The sequence below is a fragment of the Leptinotarsa decemlineata genome, unplaced genomic scaffold (assembly GCF_025532065.1).
Source record: "Leptinotarsa decemlineata unplaced genomic scaffold, Ldec_3_MD MMD2_tig00001719_RagTag_RagTag, whole genome shotgun sequence".
NCBI lineage: Eukaryota > Metazoa > Arthropoda > Insecta > Coleoptera > Chrysomelidae > Leptinotarsa > Leptinotarsa decemlineata.
In genome coordinates, this window is record NW_027412569.1 from 1837539 (window position 1) to 1863159 (window position 25621).

Consider the following 25621-nt stretch of genomic DNA (forward strand, 5'->3'; position numbering starts at 1 on the left):
GAAGTAAAGAGAAAATTTGCAGTAATAATTTTAAAAAACGATTCAGTTTTGATGTTTTTATTTGAAGTTTCATTCAAAATATTAATGGACTTATAATATTTCTTCAGTGAATAATTCCATTTTTCAAATTAATCTTTTGATTAGATAGGTATGTATGTCAAGCACCTTAATTCTAATTTTTCAATTTTTTGAAACATTTAAGTAACTGAATGTTTTACGTGTACAATTTACGATAACGATAACGTTAATGGATTCTTCCGAGTTGCTTGCCTCCAGACTGAAGGAAAAGAAACTTCTTCACCCAGACACCAAAATTACATACTACCGTAATAGAGAAAAAGATCTTTTGCCTTTTTTTTTCTCAGCAAAAAGATATGGTTTTTTGTAACAAAATTAAAGGAGTGTTAGAAAAAATGGGTGTATCGGAGTATACACCAAATCACTGGCGTCTTTTTATCGACAGTTCCAGGCGAAGTTTAAAGTGTGTCCTACATAATGATAACAAATATGGAAGTATACCAATTGGGCATTCTACAAAACTGAAAGAAGAATATAAAACAATATCGCTGGTGCTAAAAAACATCAAGTATGACCAACATCAGTGGACGATCTGTGTTGATTTTGTGATGGTGAACTTTCTCCTGGGACAACAAGGTGGCTATACAAAATATCCTTGTTTCCTGTGTCTCTTGGCTAAGGTGTAACGGTCTAAATTTACTTGTAAATATTGTAGATATTGTTCGTTTATTTACTATGGAATCGACAGAATTGTCATTTATTGATGACGAACTTTTCGTCACAGCTAGGGACACATCTGGTTTGTCAGTGTGCCCGACCTACATTTTCAAAGAAGTTGTTACGTTTCAATTTAGCACTAGATCAAACTGCTCTTATGTGACCTTTCAAAACCACTACCTTACCTTTTAAGATCTTTATTCAGAGGATATTAACAATGTAATTCAGTTACAAGTTCATTTTATTCATTTAACATCATAGTAATGGGAATCTTCCGTTCCATAGAAAACCATACCTGAAATGTATAAGAATAAATGTATGCTCCCTGACTAACTGCTTTGACCAGTACTTACGCGTTCTCCTATTGCCAATCGACATTGGAGATCCGAAATTCCTCGCTAGGTTGAAATAGTTGTTATTGTTTGTTTCTCAGTTTTCTTCACCTATCATTTTTTTCAGCCGTTGTCTGCCTTATTCCCTATACCTTTCCGAGAATATTTCTTGCATAGATTGTTATTCATCACTTCCAGAAGGTTTACTGACATATTAGAGCCATATCGCCTGAAAAACAATATTAGTTACCTCTGGGTTTCTGAATACTGTTTGATATTTTCGGTAAATATTCTGCATAATATGAATGCTCTAATATTTGTACTGAAAGGGAAGGTTATGGCGACTTACCTTATATGTTTCTATTCCATCGCATGAATAAGGATTGGTAAATAGTTGAAAATAGGTTGGAACAATATATTTTGTAAATATTCGTAAACAAGGTTAAGAGACAGCTGTTGGTTGACATCTGCCGAACTTTCGTAGTGTCGTTCCGTCGACTTACACCGAACTAGTTCTACAGTTGTTCACGGGTGAGGGATTGATCGGTTACTCAAGTTGTCAAGGGTTGTTTTAGGGTTGCATTGCTTTGAGAAGGAGTTTTGATGGGTCATGGACTTGTTGATATTGTCTCAAGTGGCTGTGGAGGAATTGATAGATGTATGATGTTGTGCACAGCGCCCCTTGGTGCTTGTAGTGTAGATTGGATGCACTGTGGCAACAACTGGTTAGCTGTCAGATGTGGCATTCTCTTAGTATTTGGAAGTTAGCCTTCGGTGAGCTTGGTTCGGAGTTCAAAGGGTATCATCAGACTGATTGTAGGATATATTTGGTTGTATTTGTGCCATCCTTCACGGGGATTATTTCTACAAGTCAGGATTGTATAGTGGAAGACTGATTGGTCATTTTGGTGTGGATATTTGCAGTCGGAAACTTAAGCTCTTTTGAGGATTTGTGGTGGATACCGAACTCGTGCCAGGTGGAAGGATTTCCGAAATTAGGTATGTCTGAATCACTGTCGCATCTCTCATGTGATCTTAGCTATGATATCACTTCTTCAATTCTACAACCTTCGTTTCTCGTCTCTAGATTCATAAGAAACAGAAGGCCCTCAGTCACTCATCAAGTCCCAGCAGGACTTCCGTGCAGAACACCGCACACGAAGAATCGTATAGAAAACCCCTTGGCCAGGGTAAGAATTTTACCATTAAATGTGTTTTAAATGATTTTAGTAATTTCTGGTTCCATCGTTATATCTCAACTGAATATTAGTATTGAAGAGAGGTTTCAACACTCATTCAATTTTCTTGATTTTTACGGATCATATGGTTATACAGGGCACCCAAAAATATACTCTTGTTATCTTGCTACTTTGCTTGATGAAAATATACAGGGGTATTGATTAGTCAAATAGTCCTATTGAATGGGGGTTGAATCTCACCTTGTTTCATCTGATTCTGATTGAGAATTTTCTTCCGTAGGGTGTTTTTCTTCCTGCTTTTTTTCTTCCTGCTTTTTTTTCTTCCTGTTTTTCTTCCTGTTTTTCTTCCTGTTTTTCTTCCTGCTTTTTCTTCCTGTTTTTCTTCCTGTTTTTCTTCCTGCTTTTTCTTCCTGTTTTTCTTCCTGCTTTTCTTCCTGCTTTTCTTCCTGCTTTTCTTCCTGCTTTTCTTCCTGCTTTTCTTCCTGCTTTTCTTCCTGCTTTTCTTCCTGCTTTTCTTCCTGCTTTTTTTTGTCTTCGTCAAGGGTTCCTGTTTTCCTTTATTTTCTTTCTGGATCTTATTTGGTGATCCATTACTGGTCCAGCTTGTCGTGCCCTACAGGGTGATCTATCTTGGTGGTGCTACAGGGTGATCCATCTCCGGTGCTACAGGGTGATCCATCTCCGCCATACTACAGGGTAGCCTAACACCATATACCGGGTGGCCCAAAAGGAGCACGCAAGTTATAATTGATTTAATTGAATATTTGTGATATACTGAGATATTTGAATAATTGTTGCCCTTATGTTTATTGATACCTGTTGATATAGTGTTTGTTTATCGTTTATTGATTAAGAGTTTGTTATTGATACCTGATTGACATAGATATTTGTGAAACGGAAATTGAGGTATATTCTTCCTTTCACGATTGCTGATTGACACCGATGCGCCTACGCCTGAGCTCACGCGACGCAAACGAGTTTGTCTTACCATCCGATACTAGTATTTACGATTTCACCTACTCAATTTTCGTGGTAGTTTTACTCGACGTATTGTAGTTTTTTTTTAGCGTCGTTACTACCGTAATTTATGGCTGATTGAATTCGTGGTTAGATACACCGCGCTCTTGTATGGACATTTGAACATCGCGTAGTAGTGTGAATATTGCATTGTTGTCTTAGAAGCGTTGTTGGTTAATCCATGTAAGTTAGGATTACTGAATAAATCATATTGGGGATTTTTATCTTTTATTTCCAATATTAATTGGTAAGTTATTGATATTGTGAGTTACTTAGGGTATCTGGAGGATTAAATTTACCTGGCGCCCATTAAGATCTATTTGAAATTTGCTAAGTTGTTTAACCCACTCCCGTCTCCACTGTTTAGCTTAGCCGCGGATACCCATCTGTCTTATTTGTTACCGACAGATGATTTAGTCCCCTCTTGTGGTTTGTGAGGTGACATTTTGGCGCCCAACGTGGGGCCTTAAAAGAAGGTTTTTTTTTGCGTTTTGGCGTTAGTAGGTGACTTTTGGAAACTTTGGAAAAATATAAATATTTTTTTTTTTTTAATTGATACCACTCTAGTAGAATAGCGTTATGGCAAGAAGACTGGTAATAAATCGTCTTGATAAAGACGAACTGACCTATGAATTAGCATATCGGGGCGTAGCATCTGGCACTTGTGAGGAAATGAGACATCGTTTGGTTCAAGTAATGCAGATGGAAAGGTACGGCGAGAGTCTTCGATATCCTTCATATCCATTCACTTTCGAGGAAGATGAGGCTGCAATCAGAGGGAAACTAGATGATATCAGAAGGCTGATTGATGACATAACCGATTCTGGAACGAGTAGCGGGGCAATGAAACTTCAGACCAAGCTAGCACATGTGTTGAATCGTATAGACAATATGGACCCAGATAAGGATAAGGACAAAGAAACCCGGAAATCCGAACTCCTGGGTTTGGCTCTGTCGTTGATGGACGAATTTTCACATAAAGTTGACAGCAGCAAGAGAAGTGATACGAAGCGTGTGCCGGTTGCACTAAATCAATTAGAAAGCAGATTGGGAGCGCAATCATTCCATGCTAACTTAGGAGCAGTTGCTCGATCGTCTCTGACGGAAGATCCAGTCTTTGACCCATGCTCAACCAGTAAAATGATTCCGCCTTATAAATGGAATCTGAAGAAGTTTTCTGGAGATGGTAAAGGAATGTCGGTGACAGCATTTTTCGAGGGAATAGAGGAGTTGAGACTGGCGCGACATGTCCCCAACGCTGTTTTGTTGGACTCAGGTGTGGACCTTTTTGCTGACAAGGCGTATCAATTTTATAAAGATTGTCGGAATCGAGTATCGACCTGGGAAGAACTAGTGGAAGAGTTTCGAGAAGAATATCTCTCTGCCAATCATTCGGACGCATTGTTCGAAGAATTGCAGAAAAGGACTCAACACCACTCAGAAACCATCGGAGTTTATCTTGCAGTGATGTCAAGCTACTTCAGCCGCCTAGGTTGCCCAATGACAGAGGAAGCTAAGCTGAACATAGTTATGAAGAATTTACATCCCTTTTACCAAGACAGATTACGTGAACCCTTACCCACAACCATTTCAGAACTTCGCTCGGTATGTCGAAGAATGGAAGCCAGAAGGGACATAATCAATAGCTACGTAGAACCATCAGCACGTCGTGGCAACGTGATAGAGAAGGATTTGGCTTTCGTAGAGGTCACCAAGGAATTGAATGCCTTAGAGATAGCAACGGCACGAATTCCGTCGAACAATCAGTCGAAGGAGATAGTATGTTTCCGATGCGATCAACCCGGACATCGTGCTATAGGATGTGCTCTACCGAAGCAACTGGAATGCTACAGATGTAAGAGAAAAGGGTATACCGTTCGTAATTGTCCAAACTGCTCCGTGTCGGGAAACGACAAGCGACGCCTTTGAATCGTCGAGGGGAAGGCGCTCGCAAATTGCACTCGGCGACTGCTATTCAACCAATCCTTGATTATATTCTGGATCACGCCGAAAACGATGAGAGACCCTACCTTAAAGTTGAAGTCTTGGGGCGTAGTTTACTGGGGTTATTAGACTCAGGTGCCTCAGCCACTATCTTGGGACACCCAGGTTGGCAAATCGTAAAAGATTTGGTACATTTGAATTCAGCAAAGAGAATTAGTTGCACTGTTGCCAATGGTCAAGTATGTGAAAGTATAGGAGAATGTGAAGTGCCATTTTGTTTAAGAGGCAAGCTGAAATTAATTCGAGTTTTAGTGGTTCCTGATGTCCCTCATCACTTAATTTTGGGAACGAATTTCTGGAGAGCAATGGGAGTGGTTCCGAATCTGAGGCACAACGAGTGGAAATTTTCTGAGGAAATTTGCTATCTGAACGCATTGGACCATCTTCGAGGACAAACAGTTTTATCACCATTGGAAGAGGCCCGGCTAAACGCTGTAGTAGAGAAGAACAAGGAGCTCATGGGGAATAATTTAGGCTGTACGAATCTAGCTGAACATGTCATCGTGACCAACTCACCACCCATCAAGCAGCGTTATTATCCAGTGTCGCCTATTATTCAACAACATATTGATCGAGAACTAACAGAGATGTTGAAGAACGATATTATCGAGAAGTCGAATAGTGGCTGGTCGTCACCGGTTCTTCTCGTTAAGAAGAAAGATGGGAGCTACCGCTTTTGCGTTGATTACAGAAAACTAAATTCGGTAACGGAACGAGACAGCTACCCTCTCCCATATGTTTCCCACACGCTCGATAAATTGAAAAATGCACATTATTTATCCTCTCTTGATATCAAGTCTGCGTATTGGCAAGTTCCTGTGGCGGAAAAGTCGAGACCGTATACAGCGTTTACCGTTCCTGGGCGTGGTTTGTTCCAATTTAAAAGGATGCCGTTCGGATTACATAATTCACCAGCAACGTGGCAGAGGTTGATCGATACCGTCCTAGGACCTGAACTAGAACCACACGTCTTCGTCTATTTGGATGATGTAGTGATCGTTACCCAAACTCTGGAGAAACATCTGACAATTCTTGATGAAGTTTTCCGCAGATTGAGAGAAGCAAATCTCACTGTTAGCTTCGAAAAGTGTCAATTTTGTAGGCCAGAAATGAAGTATTTGGGATACGTTGTAGATAGAAATGGATTGCATGTCGACCCCGATAAAGTCAAGGCTATGTTGCAGCTTCCTAGACCAGAATCGGTAAAAGATGTCAGGAGACTGGTGGGTACTTTTTCCTGGTACAGGAGATTCATACCTGAGTTTGCATCCATCGTTTCTCCACTCACATCGCTGCTGAAAAAGGGTAGAAAGTTTGATTGGACCGAAACTTGCGATATCGCTTTTCAGAAGATGAAGGAACGTCTTATATCAGCACCAGTCTTGAGCTGTCCGGATTATTCCCTCCCATTTGTTCTGCAAACAGACGCCTCGGCATTTGGAATTGGCGCTGTTCTCACTCAGACTCGCGAGGATGAGGACGTAGTAATTTGCTATTTGAGTAGATCATTGACGAAACAAGAGCGCAATTTTTCTACTACAGAAAGGGAATGCTTGGCCGTGCTGTGGGCGATTGAAAAACTGCGACCTTATTTAGAAGCTATTCCGTTCACCGTAATAACCGATCACTATTCCTTGGTCTGGTTACAGAATTTGAAAGATCCATCAGGACGACTGGCAAGATGGGCAGTCCGCATGCAGCAATATGACTTCAAAATTGTTCACAGGAAAGGGAAGGATCACATCGTTCCTGACACCCTTTCTCGATCGGTCCCAGTCATTGATGCCATCAACCAGCAGATGAAAGAAGAGATTTTGGACAAGTGGTACCTGCGCGTGAAAGATCGAGTGAGTTTACAACCCGAAAAATACCCCAGTTGGAGATTCTCTCAGGGATCACTCTACAAGTACGTCAAACCGTGTTACGTGGAATTAGAAGACCAAACCGACGTTTGGAAGTTAGTTGTACCAAAAGCGGATCGGAAGAAAATTCTTATTGAAGCTCATGCAGACCCGACCTCAGGACATCAAGGAATATTCAAAACCTACCATCGTATCAGGGAAAGGCATTATTGGCCAAAGATGAAATCTGACGTGTCGAAGTTTGTTCGAAATTGTTCCACTTGTTCCGCCTATAAACCCGACCTCAGAGGACCAAATGGACTAATGACTCCACAACCGAAAGTGACCCGGCCATGGGAAATGATCGCCAGTGATATCATGGGACCCTTACCTAGATCTACAAAAGGCAATAAATTTATCTTAGTCGTAACAGATTACTTTAGCAAGTTTTCATTAGTCTTTCCGCTAAGATCGTCAACAGCAGAAATCATCATAAGGAAGATCGAAGAGGAAGTTTTTCTGGTATATGGAGTTCCCCGAATTCTTTTGTGCGATAATGGGCCGCAATACCGATCTCGACAGATGAGAAAACTCGTGGAAGAATATAAGGTGAAAATTAGGTATAATGCCCATTATCATCCTCAGGCAAACCCGACTGAACGAGTGAACAGAACATTGAAGTCAATGTTGGCTATGTATGTGTCCGATAATCACAGGACCTGGGATTTCAACTTACCCAAGCTATCATGCGCCTTGAGAACGGCTCGACATGAGACGACTAACCACACTCCATATTTCGTGAATTTCGGCCGCTCAATGGTTTTGTGCGGAGAGGAGATCTCTCGGAGGAAAAATCTATTGGTTGATAGTGAACCTGCTGAAGATTCGAGGCCTGAAGGATTTAGAAAACTCTTTGAGGAGATAAGGAAAAGGTTAGATGTGGCTGCTCGAAAGAATGAAAAAACTTATAACCTTCGAAGAAGGAGTGAAGAATTTTGGCCAAATCAACCCGTTTGGAGGAAGAATTTTGTGGTATCAGAGGCGGACAAATATTTTAGTGCTAAGCTAGCGCCAAGATTTGTCGGGCCTTTTTATATTAAAAAAAGGGTATCCCCGTGGACATATGAATTAAGAGATGAAGACGGTAATTATAAGGGGATATGGAATGCGAAAGACCTAAAGTCAGCTAGCGCTGATGAAAATTTACGCTAGTAAATTTTCTTGAGGCAAGGGGGGAATTGTAACGGTCTAAATTTACTTGTAAATATTGTAGATATTGTTCGTTTATTTACTATGGAATCGACAGAATTGTCATTTATTGATGACGAACTTTTCGTCACAGCTAGGGACACATCTGGTTTGTCAGTGTGCCCGACCTACATTTTCAAAGAAGTTGTTACGTTTCAATTTAGCACTAGATCAAACTGCTCTTATGTGACCTTTCAAAACCACTACCTTACCTTTTAAGATCTTTATTCAGAGGATATTAACAATGTAATTCAGTTACAAGTTCATTTTATTCATTTAACATCATAGTAATGGGAATCTTCCGTTCCATAGAAAACCATACCTGAAATGTATAAGAATAAATGTATGCTCCCTGACTAACTGCTTTGACCAGTACTTACGCGTTCTCCTATTGCCAATCGACATTGGAGATCCGAAATTCCTCGCTAGGTTGAAATAGTTGTTATTGTTTGTTTCTCAGTTTTCTTCACCTATCATTTTTTTCAGCCGTTGTCTGCCTTATTCCCTATACCTTTCCGAGAATATTTCTTGCATAGATTGTTATTCATCACTTCCAGAAGGTTTACTGACATATTAGAGCCATATCGCCTGAAAAACAATATTAGTTACCTCTGGGTTTCTGAATACTGTTTGATATTTTCGGTAAATATTCTGCATAATATGAATGCTCTAATATTTGTACTGAAAGGGAAGGTTATGGCGACTTACCTTATATGTTTCTATTCCATCGCATGAATAAGGATTGGTAAATAGTTGAAAATAGGTTGGAACAATATATTTTGTAAATATTCGTAAACAAGGTTAAGAGACAGCTGTTGGTTGACATCTGCCGAACTTTCGTAGTGTCGTTCCGTCGACTTACACCGAACTAGTTCTACAGTTGTTCACGGGTGAGGGATTGATCGGTTACTCAAGTTGTCAAGGGTTGTTTTAGGGTTGCATTGCTTTGAGAAGGAGTTTTGATGGGTCATGGACTTGTTGATATTGTCTCAAGTGGCTGTGGAGGAATTGATAGATGTATGATGTTGTGCACAGCGCCCCCTTGGTGCTTGTAGTGTAGATTGGATGCACTGTGGCAACAACTGGTTAGCTGTCAGATGTGGCATTCTCTTAGTATTTGGAAGTTAGCCTTCGGTGAGCTTGGTTCGGAGTTCAAAGGGTATCATCAGACTGATTGTAGGATATATTTGGTTGTATTTGTGCCATCCTTCACGGGGATTATTTCTACAAGTCAGGATTGTATAGTGGAAGACTGATTGGTCATTTTGGTGTGGATATTTGCAGTCGGAAACTTAAGCTCTTTTGAGGATTTGTGGTGGATACCGAACTCGTGCCAGGTGGAAGGATTTCCGAAATTAGGTATGTCTGAATCACTGTCGCATCTCTCATGTGATCTTAGCTATGATATCACTTCTTCAATTCTACAACCTTCGTTTCTCGTCTCTAGATTCATAAGAAACAGAAGGCCCTCAGTCACTCATCAAGTCCCAGCAGGACTTCCGTGCAGAACACCGCACACGAAGAATCGTATAGAAAACCCCTTGGCCAGGGTAAGAATTTTACCATTAAATGTGTTTTAAATGATTTTAGTAATTTCTGGTTCCATCGTTATATCTCAACTGAATATTAGTATTGAAGAGAGGTTTCAACACTCATTCAATTTTCTTGATTTTTACGGATCATATGGTTATACAGGGCACCCAAAAATATACTCTTGTTATCTTGCTACTTTGCTTGATGAAAATATACCAGGGGTATTGATTAGTCAAATAGTCCTATTGAATGGGGGTTGAATCTCACCTTGTTTCATCTGATTCTGATTGAGAATTTTCTTCCGTAGGGTGTTTTTCTTCCTGCTTTTTTTCTTCCTGCTTTTTTTTCTTCCTGTTTTTCTTCCTGTTTTTCTTCCTGTTTTTCTTCCTGCTTTTTCTTCCTGTTTTTCTTCCTGTTTTTCTTCCTGCTTTTTCTTCCTGTTTTTCTTCCTGCTTTTCTTCCTGCTTTTCTTCCTGCTTTTCTTCCTGCTTTTCTTCCTGCTTTTCTTCCTGCTTTTCTTCCTGCTTTTCTTCCTGCTTTTCTTCCTGCTTTTTTTTGTCTTCGTCAAGGGTTCCTGTTTTCCTTTATTTTCTTTCTGGATCTTATTTGGTGATCCATTACTGGTCCAGCTTGTCGTGCCCTACAGGGTGATCTATCTTGGTGGTGCTACAGGGTGATCCATCTCCGGTGCTACAGGGTGATCCATCTCCGCCATACTACAGGGTAGCCTAACACCATATACCGGGTGGCCCAAAAGGAGCACGCAAGTTATAATTGATTTAATTGAATATTTGTGATATACTGAGATATTTGAATAATTGTTGCCCTTATGTTTATTGATACCTGTTGATATAGTGTTTGTTTATCGTTTATTGATTAAGAGTTTGTTATTGATACCTGATTGACATAGATATTTGTGAAACGGAAATTGAGGTATATTCTTCCTTTCACGATTGCTGATTGACACCGATGCGCCTACGCCTGAGCTCACGCGACGCAAACGAGTTTGTCTTACCATCCGATACTAGTATTTACGATTTCACCTACTCAATTTTCGTGGTAGTTTTACTCGACGTATTGTAGTTTTTTTTAGCGTCGTTACTACCGTAATTTATGGCTGATTGAATTCGTGGTTAGATACACCGCGCTCTTGTATGGACATTTGAACATCGCGTAGTAGTGTGAATATTGCATTGTTGTCTTAGAAGCGTTGTTGGTTAATCCATGTAAGTTAGGATTACTGAATAAATCATATTGGGGATTTTTATCTTTTATTTCCAATATTAATTGGTAAGTTATTGATATTGTGAGTTACTTAGGGTATCTGGAGGATTAAATTTACCTGGCGCCCATTAAGATCTATTTGAAATTTGCTAAGTTGTTTAACCCACTCCCGTCTCCACTGTTTAGCTTAGCCGCGGATACCCATCTGTCTTATTTGTTACCGACAGATGATTTAGTCCCCTCTTGTGGTTTGTGAGGTGACATTTTGGCGCCCAACGTGGGGCCCTTAAAAGAAGGTTTTTTTTTGCGTTTTGGCGTTAGTAGGTGACTTTTGGAAACTTTGGAAAAATATAAATATTTTTTTTTTTTTTAATTGATACCACTCTAGTAGAATAGCGTTATGGCAAGAAGACTGGTAATAAATCGTCTTGATAAAGACGAACTGACCTATGAATTAGCATATCGGGGCGTAGCATCTGGCACTTGTGAGGAAATGAGACATCGTTTGGTTCAAGTAATGCAGATGGAAAGGTACGGCGAGAGTCTTCGATATCCTTCATATCCATTCACTTTCGAGGAAGATGAGGCTGCAATCAGAGGGAAACTAGATGATATCAGAAGGCTGATTGATGACATAACCGATTCTGGAACGAGTAGCGGGGCAATGAAACTTCAGACCAAGCTAGCACATGTGTTGAATCGTATAGACAATATGGACCCAGATAAGGATAAGGACAAAGAAACCCGGAAATCCGAACTCCTGGGTTTGGCTCTGTCGTTGATGGACGAATTTTCACATAAAGTTGACAGCAGCAAGAGAAGTGATACGAAGCGTGTGCCGGTTGCACTAAATCAATTAGAAAGCAGATTGGGAGCGCAATCATTCCATGCTAACTTAGGAGCAGTTGCTCGATCGTCTCTGACGGAGGATCCAGTCTTTGACCCATGCTCAACCAGTAAAATGATTCCGCCTTATAAATGGAATCTGAAGAAGTTTTCTGGAGATGGTAAAGGAATGTCGGTGACAGCATTTTTCGAGGGAATAGAGGAGTTGAGACTGGCGCGACATGTCCCCAACGCTGTTTTGTTGGACTCAGGTGTGGACCTTTTTGCTGACAAGGCGTATCAATTTTATAAAGATTGTCGGAATCGAGTATCGACCTGGGAAGAACTAGTGGAAGAGTTTCGAGAAGAATATCTCTCTGCCAATCATTCGGACGCATTGTTCGAAGAATTGCAGAAAAGGACTCAACACCACTCAGAAACCATCGGAGTTTATCTTGCAGTGATGTCAAGCTACTTCAGCCGCCTAGGTTGCCCAATGACAGAGGAAGCTAAGCTGAACATAGTTATGAAGAATTTACATCCCTTTTACCAAGACAGATTACGTGAACCCTTACCCACAACCATTTCAGAACTTCGCTCGGTATGTCGAAGAATGGAAGCCAGAAGGGACATAATCAATAGCTACGTAGAACCATCAGCACGTCGTGGCAACGTGATAGAGAAGGATTTGGCTTTCGTAGAGGTCACCAAGGAATTGAATGCCTTAGAGATAGCAACGGCACGAATTCCGTCGAACAATCAGTCGAAGGAGATAGTATGTTTCCGATGCGATCAACCCGGACATCGTGCTATAGGATGTGCTCTACCGAAGCAACTGGAATGCTACAGATGTAAGAGAAAAGGGTATACCGTTCGTAATTGTCCAAACTGCTCCGTGTCGGGAAACGACAAGCGACGCCTTTGAATCGTCGAGGGGAAGGCGCTCGCAAATTGCACTCGGCGACTGCTATTCAACCAATCCTTGATTATATTCTGGATCACGCCGAAAACGATGAGAGACCCTACCTTAAAGTTGAAGTCTTGGGGCGTAGTTTACTGGGGTTATTAGACTCAGGTGCCTCAGCCACTATCTTGGGACACCCAGGTTGGCAAATCGTAAAAGATTTGGTACATTTGAATTCAGCAAAGAGAATTAGTTGCACTGTTGCCAATGGTCAAGTATGTGAAAGTATAGGAGAATGTGAAGTGCCATTTTGTTTAAGAGGCAAGCTGAAATTAATTCGAGTTTTAGTGGTTCCTGATGTCCCTCATCACTTAATTTTGGGAACGAATTTCTGGAGAGCAATGGGAGTGGTTCCGAATCTGAGGCACAACGAGTGGAAATTTTCTGAGGAAATTTGCTATCTGAACGCATTGGACCATCTTCGAGGACAAACAGTTTTATCACCATTGGAAGAGGCCCGGCTAAACGCTGTAGTAGAGAAGAACAAGGAGCTCATGGGGAATAATTTAGGCTGTACGAATCTAGCTGAACATGTCATCGTGACCAACTCACCACCCATCAAGCAGCGTTATTATCCAGTGTCGCCTATTATTCAACAACATATTGATCGAGAACTAACAGAGATGTTGAAGAACGATATTATCGAGAAGTCGAATAGTGGCTGGTCGTCACCGGTTCTTCTCGTTAAGAAGAAAGATGGGAGCTACCGCTTTTGCGTTGATTACAGAAAACTAAATTCGGTAACGGAACGAGACAGCTACCCTCTCCCATATGTTTCCCACACGCTCGATAAATTGAAAAATGCACATTATTTATCCTCTCTTGATATCAAGTCTGCGTATTGGCAAGTTCCTGTGGCGGAAAAGTCGAGACCGTATACAGCGTTTACCGTTCCTGGGCGTGGTTTGTTCCAATTTAAAAGGATGCCGTTCGGATTACATAATTCACCAGCAACGTGGCAGAGGTTGATCGATACCGTCCTAGGACCTGAACTAGAACCACACGTCTTCGTCTATTTGGATGATGTAGTGATCGTTACCCAAACTCTGGAGAAACATCTGACAATTCTTGATGAAGTTTTCCGCAGATTGAGAGAAGCAAATCTCACTGTTAGCTTCGAAAAGTGTCAATTTTGTAGGCCAGAAATGAAGTATTTGGGATACGTTGTAGATAGAAATGGATTGCATGTCGACCCCGATAAAGTCAAGGCTATGTTGCAGCTTCCTAGACCAGAATCGGTAAAAGATGTCAGGAGACTGGTGGGTACTTTTTCCTGGTACAGGAGATTCATACCTGAGTTTGCATCCATCGTTTCTCCACTCACATCGCTGCTGAAAAAGGGTAGAAAGTTTGATTGGACCGAAACTTGCGATATCGCTTTTCAGAAGATGAAGGAACGTCTTATATCAGCACCAGTCTTGAGCTGTCCGGATTATTCCCTCCCATTTGTTCTGCAAACAGACGCCTCGGCATTTGGAATTGGCGCTGTTCTCACTCAGACTCGCGAGGATGAGGACGTAGTAATTTGCTATTTGAGTAGATCATTGACGAAACAAGAGCGCAATTTTTCTACTACAGAAAGGGAATGCTTGGCCGTGCTGTGGGCGATTGAAAAACTGCGACCTTATTTAGAAGCTATTCCGTTCACCGTAATAACCGATCACTATTCCTTGGTCTGGTTACAGAATTTGAAAGATCCATCAGGACGACTGGCAAGATGGGCAGTCCGCATGCAGCAATATGACTTCAAAATTGTTCACAGGAAAGGGAAGGATCACATCGTTCCTGACACCCTTTCTCGATCGGTCCCAGTCATTGATGCCATCAACCAGCAGATGAAAGAAGAGATTTTGGACAAGTGGTACCTGCGCGTGAAAGATCGAGTGAGTTTACAACCCGAAAAATACCCCAGTTGGAGATTCTCTCAGGGATCACTCTACAAGTACGTCAAACCGTGTTACGTGGAATTAGAAGACCAAACCGACGTTTGGAAGTTAGTTGTACCAAAAGCGGATCGGAAGAAAATTCTTATTGAAGCTCATGCAGACCCGACCTCAGGACATCAAGGAATATTCAAAACCTACCATCGTATCAGGGAAAGGCATTATTGGCCAAAGATGAAATCTGACGTGTCGAAGTTTGTTCGAAATTGTTCCACTTGTTCCGCCTATAAACCCGACCTCAGAGGACCAAATGGACTAATGACTCCACAACCGAAAGTGACCCGGCCATGGGAAATGATCGCCAGTGATATCATGGGACCCTTACCTAGATCTACAAAAGGCAATAAATTTATCTTAGTCGTAACAGATTACTTTAGCAAGTTTTCATTAGTCTTTCCGCTAAGATCGTCAACAGCAGAAATCATCATAAGGAAGATCGAAGAGGAAGTTTTTCTGGTATATGGAGTTCCCCGAATTCTTTTGTGCGATAATGGGCCGCAATACCGATCTCGACAGATGAGAAAACTCGTGGAAGAATATAAGGTGAAAATTAGGTATAATGCCCATTATCATCCTCAGGCAAACCCGACTGAACGAGTGAACAGAACATTGAAGTCAATGTTGGCTATGTATGTGTCCGATAATCACAGGACCTGGGATTTCAACTTACCCAAGCTATCATGCGCCTTGAGAACGGCTCGACATGAGACGACTAACCACACTCCATATTTCGTGAATTTCGGCCGCTCAATGGTTTTGTGCGGAGAGGAGATCTCTCGGAGGAAAAATCTATTGGTTGATAGTGAACCTGCTGAAGATTCGAGGCCTGAAGGATTTAGAAAACTCTTTGAGGAGATAAGGAAAAGGTTAGATGTGGCTGCTCGAAAGAATGAAAAAACTTATAACCTTCGAAGAAGGAGTGAAGAATTTTGGCCAAATCAACCCGTTTGGAGGAAGAATTTTGTGGTATCAGAGGCGGACAAATATTTTAGTGCTAAGCTAGCGCCAAGATTTGTCGGGCCTTTTTATATTAAAAAAAGGGTATCCCCGTGGACATATGAATTAAGAGATGAAGACGGTAATTATAAGGGGATATGGAATGCGAAAGACCTAAAGTCAGCTAGCGCTGATGAAAATTTACGCTAGTAAATTTTCTTGAGGCAAGGGGGGAATTGTAACGGTCTAAATTTACTTGTAAATATTGTAGATATTGTTCGTTTATTTACTATGGAATCGACAGAATTGTCATTTATTGATGACGAACTTTTCGTCACAGCTAGGGACACATCTGGTTTGTCAGTGTGCCCGACCTACATTTTCAAAGAAGTTGTTACGTTTCAATTTAGCACTAGATCAAACTGCTCTTATGTGACCTTTCAAAACCACTACCTTACCTTTTAAGATCTTTATTCAGAGGATATTAACAATGTAATTCAGTTACAAGTTCATTTTATTCATTTAACATCATAGTAATGGGAATCTTCCGTTCCATAGAAAACCATACCTGAAATGTATAAGAATAAATGTATGCTCCCTGACTAACTGCTTTGACCAGTACTTACGCGTTCTCCTATTGCCAATCGACATTGGAGATCCGAAATTCCTCGCTAGGTTGAAATAGTTGTTATTGTTTGTTTCTCAGTTTTCTTCACCTATCATTTTTTTCAGCCGTTGTCTGCCTTATTCCCTATACCTTTCCGAGAATATTTCTTGCATAGATTGTTATTCATCACTTCCAGAAGGTTTACTGACATATTAGAGCCATATCGCCTGAAAAACAATATTAGTTACCTCTGGGTTTCTGAATACTGTTTGATATTTTCGGTAAATATTCTGCATAATATGAATGCTCTAATATTTGTACTGAAAGGGAAGGTTATGGCGACTTACCTTATATGTTTCTATTCCATCGCATGAATAAGGATTGGTAAATAGTTGAAAATAGGTTGGAACAATATATTTTGTAAATATTCGTAAACAAGGTTAAGAGACAGCTGTTGGTTGACATCTGCCGAACTTTCGTAGTGTCGTTCCGTCGACTTACACCGAACTAGTTCTACAGTTGTTCACGGGTGAGGGATTGATCGGTTACTCAAGTTGTCAAGGGTTGTTTTAGGGTTGCATTGCTTTGAGAAGGAGTTTTGATGGGTCATGGACTTGTTGATATTGTCTCAAGTGGCTGTGGAGGAATTGATAGATGTATGATGTTGTGCACAGCGCCCCCTTGGTGCTTGTAGTGTAGATTGGATGCACTGTGGCAACAACTGGTTAGCTGTCAGATGTGGCATTCTCTTAGTATTTGGAAGTTAGCCTTCGGTGAGCTTGGTTCGGAGTTCAAAGGGTATCATCAGACTGATTGTAGGATATATTTGGTTGTATTTGTGCCATCCTTCACGGGGATTATTTCTACAAGTCAGGATTGTATAGTGGAAGACTGATTGGTCATTTTGGTGTGGATATTTGCAGTCGGAAACTTAAGCTCTTTTGAGGATTTGTGGTGGATACCGAACTCGTGCCAGGTGGAAGGATTTCCGAAATTAGGTATGTCTGAATCACTGTCGCATCTCTCATGTGATCTTAGCTATGATATCACTTCTTCAATTCTACAACCTTCGTTTCTCGTCTCTAGATTCATAAGAAACAGAAGGCCCTCAGTCACTCATCAAGTCCCAGCAGGACTTCCGTGCAGAACACCGCACACGAAGAATCGTATAGAAAACCCCTTGGCCAGGGTAAGAATTTTACCATTAAATGTGTTTTAAATGATTTTAGTAATTTCTGGTTCCATCGTTATATCTCAACTGAATATTAGTATTGAAGAGAGGTTTCAACACTCATTCAATTTTCTTGATTTTTACGGATCATATGGTTATACAGGGCACCCAAAAATATACTCTTGTTATCTTGCTACTTTGCTTGATGAAAATATACCAGGGGTATTGATTAGTCAAATAGTCCTATTGAATGGGGGTTGAATCTCACCTTGTTTCATCTGATTCTGATTGAGAATTTTCTTCCGTAGGGTGTTTTTCTTCCTGCTTTTTTTCTTCCTGCTTTTTTTTCTTCCTGTTTTTCTTCCTGTTTTTCTTCCTGTTTTTCTTCCTGCTTTTTCTTCCTGTTTTTCTTCCTGTTTTTCTTCCTGCTTTTTCTTCCTGTTTTTCTTCCTGTTTTTCTTCCTGCTTTTCTTCCTGCTTTTCTTCCTGCTTTTCTTCCTGCTTTTCTTCCTGCTTTTCTTCCTGCTTTTCTTCCTGCTTTTCTTCCTGCTTTTTTTTGTCTTCGTCAAGGGTTCCTGTTTTCCTTTATTTTCTTTCTGGATCTTATTTGGTGATCCATTACTGGTCCAGCTTGTCGTGCCCTACAGGGTGATCTATCTTGGTGGTGCTACAGGGTGATCCATCTCCGGTGCTACAGGGTGATCCATCTCCGCCATACTACAGGGTAGCCTAACACCATATACCGGGTGGCCCAAAAGGAGCACGCAAGTTATAATTGATTTAATTGAATATTTGTGATATACTGAGATATTTGAATAATTGTTGCCCTTATGTTTATTGATACCTGTTGATATAGTGTTTGTTTATCGTTTATTGATTAAGAGTTTGTTATTGATACCTGATTGACATAGATATTTGTGAAACGGAAATTGAGGTATATTCTTCCTTTCACGATTGCTGATTGACACCGATGCGCCTACGCCTGAGCTCACGCGACGCAAACGAGTTTGTCTTACCATCCGATACTAGTATTTACGATTTCACCTACTCAATTTTCGTGGTAGTTTTACTCGACGTATTGTAGTTTTTTTTAGCGTCGTTACTACCGTAATTTATGGCTGATTGAATTCGTGGTTAGATACACCGCGCTCTTGTATGGACATTTGAACATCGCGTAGTAGTGTGAATATTGCATTGTTGTCTTAGAAGCGTTGTTGGTTAATCCATGTAAGTTAGGATTACTGAATAAATCATATTGGGGATTTTTATCTTTTATTTCCAATATTAATTGGTAAGTTATTGATATTGTGAGTTACTTAGGGTATCTGGAGGATTAAATTTACCTGGCGCCCATTAAGATCTATTTGAAATTTGCTAAGTTGTTTAACCCACTCCCGTCTCCACTGTTTAGCTTAGCCGCGGATACCCATCTGTCTTATTTGTTACCGACAGATGATTTAGTCCCCTCTTGTGGTTTGTGAGGTGACAAAGGACCAACACTGGAGTTGAAGAAAATGGCCTTCTAGAGATGCTTTAGTTCAACGAGAGGCTAACGTAGTTAACGAAGCATTGGTCGACCGAGAGAAAATAATATTACCTCCGTTACATATTAAACTAGGGCTGATGAAACAATGTGTAAAGGCCCTAGACAGAATCGTCCTTGTTTTGAATACTTGTCCAGCAAATTCCCTGCACTTAGTAAAGAAAAATTGAAAGCCGGAATATTTGATGGACCTCAGATACGACAACTTATAAAAGATTCGCATTTTACAGAATCGATGACTGAAATGGAGTGTAATGCGTGGTGCTCTTTTGTGAAAGTTGTGGAAGATTTTCTTGGAAACAATAAATCGGAAAAGTACCGGGATTTAGTGGAAGAAATGCTCAACAATTTTAACAGACACGTTTGTCATATGAGTATTGAAATTCATAAAATTCACAGCCACTTAGACCATTTCCCAGAAAATCTTAGTGACCTTAGTGAGGAACAAAGGGAACGCTTCCACCAAGCTATCAAAACGATGGAAGAGAGGTATCAGGGGAGGTGGGACACTCACATGATGGTGGATTACTGCTGGAGTCTTCAAAGGGGCCGTCCTTTGAAAGCCTTTGCAAGACAATCATATAAAAGGAAGTTTTTAGGTGACGCCGAATAACAGATTTGTGCTGCGATGCTGGTTAGGTTACATGAAAAGTTGAGTTGTTTTGGCAGATATGTGTGATTATTTTTGTAAGTATATTGTTGTACAATAAATATTTCACTTTTTATTCGTGTTTCGTTTATTTGATGGGTAGCAGCACTATATATATGTAGGTAGTGCTGCGTTAAATTACCCTATATGTTAGAAATGTGATCTGTGGTCGTATTTTCATAAAACGATCTAATGGAGCAAATCTGACCCAAATTACCTAGAAACAGTAAAAAAATTCCGGCAGCAAACTGTATGTTTACCAGTGTTACCTAAAAAATAAACATTCTGTCGAAATATTCCTGATTTTCGCGTAAACCGTGACTAGGATTGAAAAAGCTGATCCCGCTTTACACATTTTAATCTTTTGTTGTCAAATTGGTGATGTCGATTAATAAAATATCACAACTTTCTCAACATTTTCACTAGCACTGCTTTAAAAATGCAAAAATCAGTAGAAGAAACGCATCTGATCTTATCATTAAAATTATTTAGTTGTATGAATGTTTTTACGAACTACCATTGTAACAAAATCAGCTAGGTGTGTCTCTTTGAGTGACAAAGTCTTGAAAGTTTTTGCAAAGATTTTGAGTAAATCGTCTTTCAAAGTTATATAAAAGGGTATTAATTTAGTATAACTAACTTTGAGTAATTCCAGCTGTTGACGTTTTTGAACATATTTAGTTTATTTGGACTAAAATTATGGTTCTTTCCATTCGATAAATTAATAAAGTTTTATTCATTTTCAGATTTCGTTTGATGCAGTTGTGCTGGACAAATGCAGATTCCAGGCCTACGCTAACCCAAATCGATTTAATGTTGGCAGACTTGTTACAAGTTCATCGAAACACTAACCCGAACGCATCACAAAGTCTTCTGTCTTCGGATGATTTCGACGAGAGATGGGAATCGTTCAAGCCAAATTCCATCGTCAAAACTGATCATGTTTCTGATTCGGTTTCCATCGACATGCATTATCCCGAAACGAAGATCAGAAAGTCTCTGTCCGCCAGCCTTCACAATCTACACGGCTCTTTTGAAGACTTGTTGGTAGAAAATGGAGGATCGCATATACTGTTTGTAGAGGACGAACTAAGAAATACGGGGTTTTCCAGTGCCAACGAAGAATCTTTGACTTCCGAAAGGATTTTCAATTCGGATTCCAGCGACCAAGAGAGTACTACAAACAAATCTAAACCTAGTGAACTGGTAGGTTTGGAAAATAACCTTCGTGATAGCAAATTGTACCAGAGAACTAGTAGCGGAAGTGAAACGGAAGATGAGAATTGGCGGAATAAAGTAGAAAGGGGTGCATACACGGAGAAGGTTCGATTAAAATCGAGATCTGTTGCTGATCTGATGATCCTCACTCACGTAGATTACTCCGAATCGGAATCGGAAACCCCCTTGCCCAGTTTAGAATACAAAGTAAATAACTATAAAAATGTGAGGTTAGCTCCTTCAAATAATCCTGACGCTGGAAACGTAACCTTCGGAAGCGAAGGCAATCTATTAAGTATAAAAGATACTTTCCAAGAAGAGTTGAAGAAGTTGCAGGAGGAACGTAAAGACAGTCTTCTTTTTGTACCTGATAATATTAGTCATAGTAGTTTTAGAGTTGATGAGAACATAATGGGCAATCAGTCTAACATCAATAATTCACCTGTTACAAACTCTTCACGTTTGATACAGGACTTGAACAGCCCAATAGAAATCAAACCTGCCGGTCAAGTTTTCAATGTGTTTAACGTTACCATAGATAAGTACAGTCCTTTGAATGTAAATACTAAGTTAACTGAAATCATAAACTTTGATAAGGTCTCAGACATTCGTTTGAAATCTGAAGAAAGGGACTTGAAAAGTTCTGCCAAGATAATCAAAACGCCGGATAATTTTCATGAATATGAAGTATGTGATAAATTAGAAAACATATCTAGTGAAGATCCATGGGATTCTTCAAAAATAAATGACACTGAGTCGAATTTAAATATGGATTTGGTTAGGAAAGGTTCCGATTCTAGCCAAGAAGATGCCGAGTCAAATGGAACCTGGCAAAAGTTGCCGGAGAGCTATCAAAATGAAACGGAGTTGAATCTGATTGACAGTTTGGAGGATGGTATTGATATTATATGTAATGACATTGAGTCATCAGATCTTGTAACCAGTTACCTTGTGCCAGAAAATTCGGAAGTACCTCTAACTCTTGGTTCAAATATGCCTTTGGAAAATACAGATGAGGAACAGTTTGAAACAGTTGAATGTTTAGTGGACACCAATACTGAAAATGTTGAAAGCAATTCTGAAAAAATTGATGCTAACTCACTAAGAGAGGTAATCGAAGAGAGTGCAGCCTATGTAGACAACACCAAAGAAAATGTTGGTGTCACACAAACTGAACAGTTACAGACGAATATTAATCAGACAAAAAAATTGGAAGATTCCACCCACGAAAAAGATTCAACATTAGGAGTAGGATGTAATGACAATATTTATAATGGATCAAAGGAAACCTCAAAAATAAACACACTTGACGGGGGAAATATAGGCGGAGACATTATTTCAGAGGAATGGCAGACTAGAGATGGTGTTAACTCCGTTGAAAAACTTGAGGGTTCTGTACGATTGGGTGAAAATGTTGAAAATGTTATTGAGACATCTAAAAATAGCACAACAATGTCTGAAAAACTTCAGAATGAAACCGAAGAAGAAAATGGAGATATTGTTAGTGATGAATATATCTCTATGAAACAAACAGACCAGTTGAGTACAGATGATAAACACACTCAGCAACTTGATGACATCATCGGAGAGCCTAATGAGCTTGCTGAATCTTTATTAGAAGCTACTAATGTAAGTGTTGGTCATAAACTGATGGAAGCAAGCACATTGGAAGAGGAGAACGAAGGCAGTGAAGGTAACACAGAAGTCCCTTCAAAATCAATTACGCCAAAACTATTGAAATCTGATATCACCAATTCCGAAGAGGAGTGTAAAAATGTTGTAGAAACCTCTAATGAAAATGTCATTTACAAGTCGAAAGAAATTGAAAATATGAGTACACTGAATGAAATAAAAGAGGGAAATGAAAGTATTGGAAATATCATTGGTGAATATGAACCTGTAAAACATACAAAGCCATTCGACGACTGTACTGAGAAACTTGACAAACTCGTTGAAAAGCAAAGTGAAACCACTGAAACGCTTGTAGAAGCCCATAATGAAAATGTTGATTATAAACTGAAGGAAGTAGAAGGAATCCAAACATTGGATAAAGAAAGTGAAGAGCTAGAAAGTGATGCCGAAATCGATCTAAAAATGTCAAGGAAGGATGTTGATTGTACTGAAATGTCTAGCACCACATTTGATAATGATGATTTTGGTAAAACTATTGAAAATATTGTTACTTGTAATGAAAATAGTACTCACGAAGTGAAAGAATTTCCCAATATGAATCAGGTAGCCAATAGAAATGAAAATATGCAATTTATTAGTGAAAATGTTCATTTGAAAGAAAACCTTTCATTAAGTATTGAAGATGACTGCAATGAAAAACTTTATGGTGAAATTTTAGAACCAAATCAAACTTGTGAAACTTTTGTGGAGACTTGTAATGAAAATATCAATTATAAACAAAAAGAAGTAGAGGAAATTGGCCGTTTGGATGAGAGAAATGTAGAATGTTCAGAAGTTATCAATGATGTTAATCCAAGTCAATCAGTACCTGATTCTACTACTTGCTGTGCAGAGGAATGTGAACCTGTTAGAGTAGTGGAAACCTGTAATGAAAATGTTATTCACAAAGTGAAAGAAATTGAGGATGTGGAAGTACTCTATGAACATGCTAATTTGGAAAGTATAAATGAAACCAGGGAACCACTTGAAGCTGTTGAAAATCTTGTTGAAACCTGTACGGAAAATATCCATATTGAATTGGAAGACAACAAAAAAGTTCATACATTAGATGAAATAAATAGATATGATGCATATTCTCCAGTAAAAGGGAAAGAATATACGAATCTGGAAGAAGAGTTATCCAGAAATGTGAAGCAGAGTGAAACTGAAGCTTCATCTTCAGAAACAGAAGATGCACCGGATATTAAAAGTGATCACAGCTGTGATAAAATTGAAGAAAATGACAGAACTCAAGATCTTCATACAAAATGTGTGAACTTTGATCTCAGTACGAACCAAAAGGAAGCTATGCCAAATTCCTTAACGCATTCTGTTGTCTTTGCCAGCACTCCATTTAAGAAAAGAGAAATTTCGCTCCCAGTCGAAGATACGTTTTCGAGCATAAACTTGTTTGGAGATCCAAAGGAAAACGGTGAGCTGGACGCAGATTTTTCAATGGAATTTTCTCGCTTGGAAAATTTTCCTCCGAATAAAGATTTAAATTATTCTTTGGAAACTTGGGACAACTTTCTGGGATCAACATTCGACCATCAAAATAACGTTAACGAAAATTTGTTTGATAGCTTTTCTTCAGAACCAAAAAGCCTTCTCTTTGTTGACAATGAAGAAATTTCCAACAGAGAAAGTGATCATGCGAATGAGGTTCTTTTGAATCATACTGTTGTATTACACAAAAATAATGAAAAGGATGGTGAGACAACAACTGAAGTTCGCACTGAACCAAATGCAACATATGTTATGGATGAGAAGACAGAGAAAACTTTCGTAATAGATGAAAAGCCCAGTACTAGCGAAGCAGGAAACAATACTTTCGTCAAGGAGTCATCGAATAGTAATGGTAAAGCTTGCTTCAATTTAGTATTTTTCACTAATGATTTATTTCCCACTAAGTGTTACGTTTCAGTATCATCAGATTGTTTCAAAAGTTTTATCCGTTTTTATGAGTCTACTTTGAACTATAATACATCAGTGAATACTTATTCAAGTCACACAAGTTGATGAATTTTGTCAGCATAAAAACTGGGTGCTCGGTATTCGATGAAGTTGACGAAGGCCATTTTTGCCTGGTCCTGATTGGCAAAGTTATCGAAGTGCATGAAAAGATGGTAGTCGATTGGTGAGAGGTCTGGGGAGTATGGTGGCTGAGGCAGAACTTCGACGCTCAATTCGTTTAATTTTCGGGCGGTGATTTGTGAAACGTGCGGACGGCCGTTGTCTTGGAGCATGATCGGACCTCTTCTGTTGACCAGTGCTGGCTGCCGCTGTAGCAATTTTCGGTACATTTCGTCTCGATTTCCTCACAATAGGACTCTGCTGTGACCACCAGCCATTGACCACCATACAGTACCCATAGTGTTTTTTGTGGGTTTTCGCCTTTGGGAAGTACCTGGGTGGCTCTTCGGAGTCCAACCACTGTCCTGAAGGTCTCCTGTTGTCGTAGAGGATTCACTTTTCATCACACGTGACTAGCCGATCCAAAAAATGATCGTTTTGGTTGCGCAAAAGTAAAGAAGAACAAACTTCGAAACGGTACCCACTTTTCCAGCGTTTTGACCTGTCCAATACGTTTTAAACCGTCGCAAACCTACGTCAAACAGTGCGTTTCGGCAGCGCTTTGGTTCAATTTGAATTTGTAGAAAAAAGTTGGCCGAAAATCGCTCAACGACATCTTAACTGATAAGCTGAAAAGATGCAAAAAATTGAAATTTGGAAAAAATGTTAAGCATCATCGTATAGAGTTATCAAAATTCACTATCGACCGTGACACAGTATTTATTGAGATATGGAGCTACTAAAACACATGACATTGAAAGGAATAAAACTTTTGAAACGACCTAATTTGTACATGATTATCATTTACAAAATTTTTGTTTTTTTTTTGGCACAATGACTGATAGATTGCATGTTTCCAAGCATCAAACTCACGAAGCTTTGTATGAT

General features: G+C 39.6%; 1 protein-coding gene across 4 annotated transcripts in view; it reads left to right on the forward strand.

The window, feature by feature from the left end:
- Positions 1–25621, forward strand: part of LOC111507945 (uncharacterized) — a 139939-nt gene that overhangs the window by 95477 nt on the left and 18841 nt on the right. For all 4 annotated transcript variants that reach the window (XM_074176280.1, XM_074176278.1, XM_074176279.1 and 1 more), the window contains one exon: positions 20518–24518. In XM_074176280.1, coding sequence (XP_074032381.1) covers positions 20518–24518 — 4001 coding nt within the window. The remainder of the gene's footprint in view (positions 1–20517; positions 24519–25621) is intronic.